General features: G+C 39.5%; 1 protein-coding gene across 2 annotated transcripts; it reads left to right on the forward strand.

Annotated features, from left to right (window-relative positions):
- The first annotated feature begins 227 nt into the window (after positions 1 to 227).
- On the forward strand, positions 228 to 5,705 carry LOC109872559 (mucin-5AC-like). 2 transcript variants are annotated; one of them, XM_020463833.2, is made up of 4 exons: positions 228 to 326; positions 3,373 to 3,484; positions 3,770 to 4,060; positions 4,823 to 5,705. In XM_020463833.2, the coding sequence occupies exons 2-4, from the start codon at positions 3,439 to 3,441 to the stop codon at positions 4,870 to 4,872; spliced, it is 387 nt and encodes a 128-aa protein (XP_020319422.1). In that variant the 5' UTR covers positions 228 to 326; positions 3,373 to 3,438; the 3' UTR covers positions 4,873 to 5,705. The 2 variants fall into 2 exon arrangements, with proteins under 2 accessions (XP_020319422.1, XP_031664106.1); XM_031808246.1 differs by having other exon boundaries at positions 3,827 to 4,060; positions 4,823 to 4,988.
- The last annotated feature ends 6,661 nt before the right edge of the window (positions 5,706 to 12,366 follow it).

The following is a 12,366-nucleotide window of genomic DNA, read 5'->3' on the forward strand; positions in this document are numbered from 1 at the left end:
TTTAATAAGATACGGTTTTGTACCGTTTTAGTGCATGGTTCCCAGTTAGGTCTATCTCCTGTCTTTCCTCATTGCCCTGAAGTCAGATAAGAGGTTGACAGCAAACTGATAGTGCAATATAATTTTACAGCTCTCCTGGCAATAAATTGCCAATATGAACAGGAGGATGGACATCCGTTTATTAAGTAAAAAAATACAAATATTTTATGGTGATGTGGATATGATGACGTGACTTAGATACAGTTTGGTATAAAAGCTGATGAAACTGGGTGAAGAGAATAAGAGGAGAAGAGAAAGAGGAACACACCAAGTTGATGTCATTCCAGGTTAGTGTGGCTAACTTGGTGTACTGTGTTATGCTACAAAATGTAATGTCACTCGTTATGCAAACAATATGATGAAAGGGACCTTTGGGTCAACATTTGAATTGTCAGAGTAAGTATGTATATGAATAGTATTTATCTTTTGTATTTAAGTATTTTGTTGCGTAAAGCAGTGGTTCCTAACCTTTTTTTTAACCATGGCACACTTTGATGGGATATAAAATTCTGTGGCACACTTACAATTTCTTATTAATGTATTTAGTGGTAATGCCCTCCATCTCATCTGATCCATACTGAAAATAATCTATTTAAGTTTTTTTAATAGATTAAATAGGGTTTATTTGAAATATTTTCATAGTTCCTTACTCATGATGGTTAATTGGTGTGTGTACCCCTTTAATTGCCTTTTTTCATCAGAAATGATTGGCTATGTGTAGATTCATGTTTGTGTAAAATTGTACTTTTCTCTGATTTTTTATTCATAGATTTTAGATGTGTGAAAATGTGTTTTTTTTGCAATACACTATATATCCATTGTTTAGCTGGAATGGAATGTTTGTATCATTTATATTTGACTGTGATAGGGGTTGTCTCTCATCTTAAGATGAATGCACTTACTGTAAGTTGCTGTAAGGAGTGCGTACTGGCGGCAGAGAAGTCAGGCGCAGGAGAGCAAAGACTGTGTTACAACGGCGCAGTTTTAATAATAAAAATCACCGTAAACAAAAACAATATATACAATGGGACAAAACCCCGTCGCACACCAGACATAACGTGCACAAGCACTTACAATAAACAATTCCGGACAAGGACATGGGGGAAACAAAGGGTTAAATACACATCATGTAATTATAGAATTGAAACCAGGTGTGTGGGAAGACAAGACAAAACAAATGGAAATTGAAACGTGGATCGGTGATGGCTAGCAGGTCAGCCCGAACAAGGAGAGGGACCGACTTCGGCGGAAGTCGTGACAGTTGCTCTAGATAAGAACATCTGCTAAATGACATAAATGTCAAATGTAGGTGTTTTACATACATATCTCAGATTACTGTACTAATTAATGTTTTTTTTAACATTGATGTCATAAGTGTATAGTTTGTACATTTCTTTATTAAAAATGTAGTTATTTGTTACAGTTGACTGTATAAAACCGAGCAATACTACTTATTTCTCTGAGAGAGGTGAATATACAGCATTTTGCAAAAGAACATGATTATTTATCTCTCCAACAAGTGATTTTAAACAAATACATGTACAGGACCAGTCAAAAGTTTGGACACACCTACTTTGTAGAATAATAGTAAATAAATCTAAACTATTAAAGAACACATATGTAATCAAAATATATTTTAGATTTTAGATTCTTCAAAGTAGCCACTCTTTGCCTTGATAGCTTTGCACACACTTGGCATTCTCTCAACCAGCCTCACCTGGAAAGCTTTTCCAACAGTCTTGAAGGAGTTCCCACATATGTTGAGCACTTGTTGGCTGCTTTTCCTTCATTCTGCAGTCCAACTCATCCCAAACCCTCTCAAATGGGTTGAGGTTGGGTGATTGTGGAGGCCCGGTCATCTGATGCAGCACTCCATCACTCTCCTTCTTGGTCAAATAGCCCTTACACAGCCTGGAGGTGTGTTGGGTTATTGTCCTGTTGAAAAACAAATTATAGTCCCACTAAGCGCAAACCAGATTAGATGGAGAATGCTGTGGTAGCCATGCTGGTTAAGTGTGCCTTGAATTCTAAATAAATCACAGACAGTGTCACCAGCAAAGCACCCCCACACCATCACACCTCCTCCTCCTCCATGCTTTTACGGTGGGAACTACACATGCGGAGACCATCCATTCACCTACTCTGCGTCTCATATAGACACGGCGGTTGGAACCAAAAATCTCACATTTGGACTCCAGACCAAAGGTCAAATTTCCACTGGTCTAATGTCCATTGCTAATTTTTCTTGGCCCAAGCAAGTATCTTCATATTATTGGTGTCCTTTAGTAGTGGTTTCTTTTCAGCATTAACTTTTAACAAGGTACACCTGTTAATTGAAATGCATTCCAGGTGACTACCTCATGAAGCTGGTTGAGAGAATGCCAAAAGTGTGCAAAGCTGTCATCAAGGCAACGGGTGGCTACTTTGAAAAATCTCTAATATAAAATATATATTGATTTGTTTAACACTTTTTTGTTACTACATGATTCCACATGTGATATTTCATAGTGTTGATGTCTTCACTATTACTGCAACATAGAAAATAGTAAAAATAAAGAAAACCCTTGTATGAGTAGGTGTGTCCAAAGTTTTAACTGTGGCTGTATGTCATTGAACAACCCAATGCCATGATTAATTAGTGAAAAAACACACACATCTCGTTCATATTTTCTTTAAACAATAAAGCTCATTTACCAATATTTCTGAAAATGGATACATAGCGTTTCTGAATTAAACTCTTCAAATGTAACAGCCTGAGCACACTGGACTTGAAACAACGATACAGATGTAACCATTGAATGTATTATCTGACCAGGCACTAGTGCTCCCATGTCAAAATTCCAAGTGCATTCCACAGGTCACATTTATAAGGGAGTTTTCCAAAAAATGATCAAGATTAGGAAAAGTTTCAAGGCACACCAGTGGGGAACCACTGGAGTAAAGTATCACTGTAAAATATGGCTCATATACAGAAATAAAAGTATTTTAATGATTTATTATTTCTGTCTGGTTACATTAGCACTGTGACCTTCTATTGATGATGTACCTACATATTGGCTTTTAATGAAGATACATTTCTTTTCTTGAATTGACTGTGAGCAAACCATTCAACAATTCACCTCCTTATTCTCCCTCTACTGTAACATCTTGTTTGGGATTTTTATCTTTAAAACCCCATGGGGAATTGTTCCAGAATATGTCTGTCAATGTCACCTATCTTTGATAATCTACTATCATGGAAATCAGTTTACATGACATGTATTTCTCCACATTCTGCCTCTCCCTCTCTCTCTCTGTCTCTCTCAATCTCTGTCTCTGTCTCTCTCTCCCTAGGCCTACGTACAATATTTAGACAAACCGAGGCTTCTTCCTTAGCTTGGAGACTTCATACCCAGGGTCATGCCTGTGAACCTATCCACTCTGACTGTTTGCCTGCTAGGCACAGGTAATGGTTTGACACCTAGACATGTGACGTGTTCAGTACAAAATTAGCATTTCTTATTGTACCATTTAGTCAATTTTCTTACATTTGGTGCCTATTGAATACCACCCTGATTAGTTGTAAAAATCTATACAAATCTATATAAATAAATATGTATTTACACACATATCAAAACAAATGAGCATTGAGTAATGAATTCATTTGAAAAAACTACAATTTTATATGTTTTTGAAGGTGCTTGTGTGAACAATGGTGACTGTTAACCCTTTCCTCTTCTTTTATTGTCAGCCATTCTCTGTGCAGACATTTATCCTGCATCTTCAAACAATACATCTACCCCAACAGCACCATCTGTAAGCCCAGAGGATACTCCTGCCAATGTGTCCACCTTCACAGCTTCCACCACTGGTACTAACACCTCTGCTCCAGGGACTGACCCCACATCTAACCCCACAGAGGCCAAGAGCACCATGGTCTCCACATCCGACCAGGCAAATGAAGAAGCCACAGAGACAATATTGTCAACTGGCGAGATAGCCGGCATTGCTGTCGGCAGCATTGCTGGAGTGGCGGCTATTGGTGAGTGTAATACGCACACCGACACATGCACGCACACACATTCTCCGGCACCGCAATTACCCTGGGTCTTATCTATTCATTAACAGAACAGAGGAAGGGCAAACCCAATATTGAACCATGAAAGTGATACCACACTGGTATCATCATGGTTTCATGCTGTTCCTGTGTAACCAAATGAATGTAAATGCTTCTATTATGGCAGCCCCAAATCCCAAATCAGAGGACAAAGGAAGTACTGAGGGCAGGGTCTGGTTTATTAAGGCTAACTCTAGTAGTTGTGGTCACAACAGGATTCAAACAGAATGCAAGATGACCTACAAACATGCATATGTCAATGAGAATGCCTGCTCCAGGCTACTCCTGCAACAGCAATTTGTTTGTCAGCGCAATTTAAAAAAAATATGATTTGAAAACCAAAATTAACGTTTCTTAATGGAGAAGTCCAAGTAATTATTTTTTTGTCTGTTGTCTTCCATTTGGTTCTTCATTAACATGGCCTGGATGTAGGCATATCAGGGTTATAACAGCCTCCCTTCTAAGCCTGAGCCTAACTAAATATTTAACACCTCTATGTGAAGTGAACCCTCAGTTTCATGTAATGTGTACAGTAGTGTGGAAATTTAACATTTGTGATAGCCTTCCTTAATGACATTGACTTACAACTTTCTTTCCAAAAAATAAAACCGAACTTTCTAATATAATGATATAATATCTATCTTTCTCTCTTTCACTATCCCTCCCCCTCTCCCCTCTCCCCTCTAGGTGGAGGGATCTTTGCTGGTCTGAAGTTTAGTGGTAAGCTGGCAGGTTAGTGTTGCTAGACTGGACTGGACAGTGCTGGGTAAAGATAAGCTGAGTGGGTTGGTAAGGGGAGATTCGATTGGTCTGAGACCAGTCCAAGACTCTACATACTGCACAACCACTGTGGGAAAAAACAGAGCCCTCTCACCTTCCTCTATCTGAAACCACTGCCAACCAACACATTGAGACCTTCATTTACAACTATAGAGGAATACAGATTGCATTACTATGAGCCACAATCTGGAATTTTATACTGTGGCCAGTCGAGATAATATACTACTTCTACTGCTATATATATATATATATATATATATATATATATATATATATATATATAGGGAAAGCATATGCATACTGTATATCACATTTTATGCATGGCCACAATGTAGCATTCAGCTGTTGATGCATATGCTTTCCCTATCTAGTGAGAGCATACAGTATATGGGGAAAAAGGAGAACAGTGACTGAAAAAGACAAATGATAATACGAATAACATGATAGCTACAGTATATATTTAATATATGGTAGCAAATATATTTTAATATTATGGTTCACCGCACATCTTGTGGTGACAGCTTAACCGTGCTTTGAACCTTCTGCTAAGTGTCTTTTTAAACATTTTAAGATGATCAATGATTTTTGTTGATTGATTTAATTATTAAATTTTTTGGTCATTAAACATTTTAAGATGAGAATGAATGATGACATGGGATTTTGAATGCTATTTCCTCAAAAATTATTATGCACACACTTTATTTCACAACAAAATACCATGATAATTATGGTATTATGGTCACAATGTAAACACCTCATTTTGTAATAAAGACCAAGAATAGTTGTGTGACTTTGTTGTGTTTTATTTGTGGCAGCCATCTTGTGAAGGTGCCAGTTGAGGGATGTGTACCCTCTCCCCTCCCAGCTCTGATGGTGTGCTCTCTGTCTGCATGCTTTCATTATGTCTCAGCACTTAGTTTGATTAACCCATTGACTGGCAAGACAGTTGTCTTACCTGACCAGCACTGAATGGGTTCAATGATTGAAATGTCAGTGTGCGTTCCAAATTATACCTGATTCCCTATATAGTGCACTACGTTTGTACCATATGGCACCATATTCCCTATATAGTGCACTACTTTGGGCCAGGGGCCCTGGTAAAGAAAAGGGGAACTTTATAGGAAATAGGGTGCTATTTTAGATGCAACCAAAGGGAAATCGAACAAACACTGCAGGCCTGATAGACTGCAGAAAGGAATGACTCCCCACTGACCTGTTTTCACACAGACAAGCCAGCATATAGAATACATTATTACATGTCTCTGCAAAGGGACTACGGGGCCCTTATTCTAGGGCAGTTTTGTCAGGTACATTTTAATGAATTAATCAGTAGTCCTACTCTGAGATCCTTTATGCACCCAGATAAAAAGAAAGCAGACAATGCCATTGTTCCTGTCAAATAAACCTACTGAAGGTAAGCATGTAAAGTGTTATGAATATGATTAAGCCCTTGATCATAATTTTGTGATGAACGTACACTACCAGTCAAAAGTATTAGAACAACTACTCATTCAAGGGTTTTTCTTAATTTATACTCTTTTATACATTGTAGAATTATAGTGAAGAAATCAAAACCATGAAATAACACATATGGAATCACATAGTAACCAAAAAAGTGTTAAACAAATGAAAATACATTTTATATTTGAGATTCTTCAAAGAGCCATCCTTTGCCTTGATGACAGCTTTGCACACTCTTGGCATTCTCTCAACCAGCTTCTTGAGGTGGTCATCAATTAACAGGTGTGCCGTATTAAAAGTTAATTTGTGGAATTTCTTTCCTTCTTCATGCGTTTGAGCCAATCAGTTGTGTTGTGACAAGGTAGAGGTGGTATACAGAAGATAGCCCTATTTGGTAAAAGGTCCATATTATGGCAAGAACAGCTCAAATAAGCAAAGAGAAACAACAGTCCATCATTACTTTAAGACATGAAGGTTAGTCAATAAGGAAAATGTCAAGTTTCTTCAAGTGCAGTCGCAAAAACCATCAAGATGATGAAACTGGCTCTCATGAGGACAGCCACGGGAATGGAAGGCCCAGACTTACCTCTGCTGCAGAGGATAAGTTCATTAGAGTCACCAGCCTCTGAAATTGCAGTCCAAATAAATGCTTCAGAGTTCAAGTAACAGACACATCTCAACATCAACTGTTCAGATGAGACTGTGTGAATCAAGCCTTCGTGGTCAAACTGCTGCAAAGAAACCACTGCTAAAAGACACCATTAAGAATAAGAGACTTTCTTGGGCCAAGAAACACGAGCAATGGACATTAGATCGGTGGAAATCTGTTCTTTGGTCTGGAGTCCAAATTTGAGATTTTTGGTTAAAACCGCTGTGTGGGTGAACGGATTGGTGATTCTGATGAAATCTTGGTTTCAAAGATTTCAAACATGAAATCTTTAAAAACATTTACATCAACAAATTTCCATTTAAGGCATTAATAACATGGTCTGAAGTGTTTGTGAACAGTAATTTAAAAACATTTACTGACAATTTAACACCATTTTGAACATATTTTCCAAAACAACTCCTTAAAAATCTCATTACCGCAACGATCTGAAAACGTCAAGACCATTAGGAAAGCTAATACATTTTCACATTTTTAAAAATGGATTATTAACAGTCATGCACTGTTACTTGAAACTCTGAAATAATGTATATTTTTAAATGAACATGAATTGATTTTGACTGATTTCTCTCATTACCGCAACACCTTCCGCAATCTATAACCTAATATTTGTTATATTTCATTGAAACCTGAAATATTTTCATAATGATGTGGCAATCCTGAAAGAACATAATGTATAGATTCTGCACATGTATTTTAAAGCAAACTACTATTTTTCAATTCATTAAATGAACATTAAATGAACACCTGTAGCAGTAATGATACATAGGTTTCAGAAATGAGGTTGATGATTTCGGTAATGATAATAAGTATACTAAGACTGAGGTATGGTTAAAAACATTATAGAATTTGATGTAGAAAATACATTAGATAATATTGGCACAATCATGGATTCAAGTTCAATCAATTTCATCATTAGTGCTCAAAAGTACATAACATAGAGTGGGGCAAAAAAGTATTTAGTCAGCCACCAATTGTGCAAGTTCTCCCACTTAAAAATATGAGAGAGGCCTGTAATTTTCATCAAAGGTGCACTTCAACTATGACAGACAAAATGAGAAAAAAAATCCAGAAAATCACATTGTAGGATTTTTAATGAATTTATTTGCAAATTATGGTGGAAAATAAGTATTTGGTCAATAACAAAAGTTTATCTCAATACTTTCTGATATACCCTTTGTTGGCAATGATAGAGGTCAAACGTTTTCTGTAAGTCTTCACAAGGTTTTCACACACTGTTGCTGGTATTTTGGCCCATTCCTCCATGCAGATCTACTCTAGAGCAGTGATGTTTTGGGGCTGTTGCTGGGCAATACGGACTTTCAACTCCCTCCAAAGATTTTCTATGGGGTTGAGATCTGGAGACTGGCTAGGCCACTCCAGGACCTTGAAATGCTTCTTACGAAGCCACTCCTTCATTGCCCCGGCGGTGTGTTTGGGATCATTGTCATGCTGAAAGACCCAGCCACATTTCATCTTCAATGAACTTGCTGATGGAAGGAGGTTTTCACTCAAAATCTCACGATACATGGCCCCATTCATTCTTTCCTTTACACGGATCAGTCGTCCTGGTCCCTTTGCAGAAAAACAGCCCCAAAGCATGATGTTTCCACCCCCATGCTTCACAGTAGGTATGGTGTTCTTTGGATGCAACTCAGCATTCTTTGTCCTCCAAACACAACAAGTTGAGTTTTTACCAAAAAGTAATATTTTGGTTTCATCTGACCATATGACATTATCCCAATCTTCTTCTGGATCATCCAAATGCTCTCTAGCAAACTTCAGACGGGCCTGGACATGTACTGGCTTGGGTTGTGCCATGGCGGAGATCTTTGTGGGCTATACTCGGCCCTGTCTCAGGATGGTAAGTTGGTGGTTGAAGATATCCCTCTAGTGGTGTGGGGGCTGTGCTTTGGCAAAGTGGGTGGGGTTATATCCTTCCTGTTTGGCCCTGTCCGGGGGTGTCCTCGGATGGGTCCACAGTGTCTCCTGACCCCTTCTGTCTCAGCCTCCAGTATTTATGCTGCAGTAGTTTATGTGTCAGGGGGCTAGGGTCAGTTTGTTATATCTGGAGTACTTCTCCTGTCCTATTCGGTGTCCTATGTGAATCTAAGTGTGCGTTCTCTAATTCTCTCCTTCTATCTCTCGGAGGACCTGAGCCCTAGGACCATGCCCCAGGATTACCTGACATGATGACTCCTTGCTGTCCCCAGTCCACCTGGCCGTGCTGCTGCTCCAGTTTCAACTGTTCTGCCTTCTTATTATTCGAACATGCTGATCATTTATGAACATTTGAACATCTTGGCCATGTTCTGTTTTAATCTCCACCCGGCACAGCCAGAAGAGGACTGACCACCCCACATATGCTCTCTCTAATTCTCTCTTTTTTTCTCTCTCTCTAGGAGGACCTGAGCCCTAGGACCATGCCCCAGGACTACCTGACATGATGACTCCTTGCTGTCCCCAGTCCATCTGACTGTGCTGCTGCTCCAGTTTCAACTGTTCTGCCTTATTATTATACGACCATGCTGGTCATTTATGAACATTTGAACATCTTGGCCATGTTCTGTTCTAATCTCCACCCGGCACAGCCAGAAGAGGACTGGCCACCCCACATAGCCTGGTTCCTCTCTAGGTTTCTTCCTAGGTTTTGGCCTTTCTAGGGAGTTTTTTCCTAGCCACCGTGCATCTACACCTGCATTGCTTGCTGTTTGGGGTTTTAGGCTGGGTTTCTGTACAGCACTTTGAGATATCAGCTGATGTACGAAGGGCTATATAAATACATTTGATTTGATTTGATTAAGCAGGGGGACACGTCTGGCACTGCAGGATTTGAGTCCCTGGCAGCGTAGTGTGTTACTGATGGTAGGCTTTGTTACTTTGGTCCCAGCTCTCTGCAGGTCATTCACTAAGTCCCCCCGTGTGGTTCTGGGATTTTTGCTCACCGTTCTTGTGATCATTTTGACCCCACGGGTGAGATCTTGCGTGGAGCCCCAGATCGAGGGAGATTATCAGTGGTCTTGTATGTCTTCCATTTCCTAATCATTTCTCCCACAGTTGATTTCTTCAAACCAAGCTGCTTACCTATTGCAGATTCGGTCTTCCCAGCCTGGTGCAGGTCTACAATTTTGTTTCTGGTATTCTTTGACAGCTCTTTGGTCTTGGCCATAGTGGAGTTTGGAGTGTGACTGTTTGAGGTTGTGGACAGGTGTCTTTTATACTGATAACAAGTTCAAACAGGTGCCATTAATACAGGTAACAAGTGGAGGACAGAGGAGCCTCTTAAAGAAGAAGTTACAGGTCTGTGAGAGCCAGAAATCTTGCTTGTTTGTAGGTGAACAAATACTTATTTTCCACCATAATTTGCAAATAAATAAATTAAAAATCCTACAATGTGATTTTCTGGATTTTTTTTCTCATTTTGTCTGTCATAGTTGAAGTGTACCTATGATGAAAATTACAGGCCTCTCTCATCTTTTTAAGTGGGAGAACTTGCACAATTGGTGGCTGACTAAATACTTTTTTGCCCCACTGTACATACAGTGCCTTGCAAAAGTATTCACTCCCATTGGCATTTTTCCTACTTTGTTGCATTACAACCTGGAATTTAAATGGATTTTTATTTGGATTTCATGTAATGGACATACACAAATAGTCCAAATTGGTGAAGTGAAATGAAAAAAATTACTTGTTTCAAAAAATTCAAAAGTATAAAAAACGTAAAAGTGGTGCGTGCATATGTTTTCACCCCCTTTGCTATGAAGCCCCTAAATAAGATCTGGTGCAACCAATTACCTTCAGAAGTCACATAATTAGTTAACTAAAGTCCAACTGTGTGCAATCTAAGTGTCACATAATCTGTCACATGATCTCAGTATATATACACATCTGTTCTGAAAGGCCCCAGAGTCTGCAACACCACTAAGCAAGGGGCACCACCAAGCAAGCGGCACCATGAAGACCAAGGAGCTCTCCAAACAGTTCAGGGACAAAGTTGTGGAGAAGTACAGATTAGGGTTGGATTATAAAAAAATATCCGAAACTTTGAACATCCCACGGAGCACCATTAAATCCATTATTAAAAAATGTAAAGAAAATGGCACCACAACAAACCTGCCACGAGAGGGCCGCCCACCAAAACTTACAGACCAGGCAAGGAGGGCATTAATCAGAGAGACAACAAAGAGACCAAAGATAACCCTGAAGGAGGTGCAAAGCTCCACAGCGGAGAATGGACTATTTGTACATAGGACCACTTTAAGCCGTACACTCCACAGAGCTGGGCTTTACTGAAGAGTGGCCAGAAAAAAGCCATTGCTTAAAGACAAAAATAAGCAAACACGTTTGGGGTTCGCGAAAAGGCATGTGGCAGACTCCCCAAACATATGGAAGAAGGTGCTCTGGTCAGATGAGACAAAAATTGAGATTTCTGGCCATCAAGGAAAATGCTATGTCTGGCGCAAACCCAACACCTCTCATCGCCCCGAGAGCACCATCACCATGCTGTGGGGATGTTTTTCATCGGCAGAGACTGGGAAACTGGTCAGAATTGAAGGAATGATGCATGATGCTAAATACAGGGAAATTATTGAGGGGGAACCTGTTTGTCTTCAAGAGATTTGAGACTGGGACGGAGGTTCACCTTCCAGCAGGACAATGACCCTAAGCATACTGCTAAAGCAACTCTCGAGGGGTTTAAGGGGAAACATTTAAATGTCTTGTAATGGCCTAGTCAAAGCCCGGACCTCAATCCAATTAAGAATCTGAGGTATGACTTAAAGATTGCTGTACACCAGCGGAACCCAACCAACTTGAAGGAGCTGGAGCAGTTTTGCCTTGAAGAATGGGCAAAACCCCAGTGACTCGATGTGCCAAGCTTATAGAGACATACCCCAAGAAACTTGCAGCTGTAATTGCTGAAAAAGGTGGCTCTACAAAGTATTGACTTTGGGGGGGGGGGACTAGTTATGCACGCTTAAGTTCTGTTTTTTTGTCTTATTTCCTGTTTGGTTCATAATAAAATAAAAAAAATTGCATCTTCAAAGTGGTAGGCATGTTGTGTAAATCAAATGATACAAACCCCCCCAAAAAATATATTTTAATTCCAGATTGTAAGGCAACAAAATAGGAAAAATGCCATGGGGGGAATACTTTCGCAAGCCACTGTAGACTGAAAACAGAGAACACATAAAAACAACACATACAAAAACATTAGAACAGCACGTCATTGTCACTACACACACTGGTCTGTACAGTGTCTCTTGAGGATGATGTTTCTATGACCCCAAGCTGGTGCAGGTTCTCTATCTTTATGCCAAATGTT

The sequence above is a fragment of the Oncorhynchus kisutch genome, linkage group LG28, assembly GCF_002021735.2.
Source record: "Oncorhynchus kisutch isolate 150728-3 linkage group LG28, Okis_V2, whole genome shotgun sequence".
In the NCBI taxonomy this organism is placed as follows: domain Eukaryota; kingdom Metazoa; phylum Chordata; class Actinopteri; order Salmoniformes; family Salmonidae; genus Oncorhynchus; species Oncorhynchus kisutch.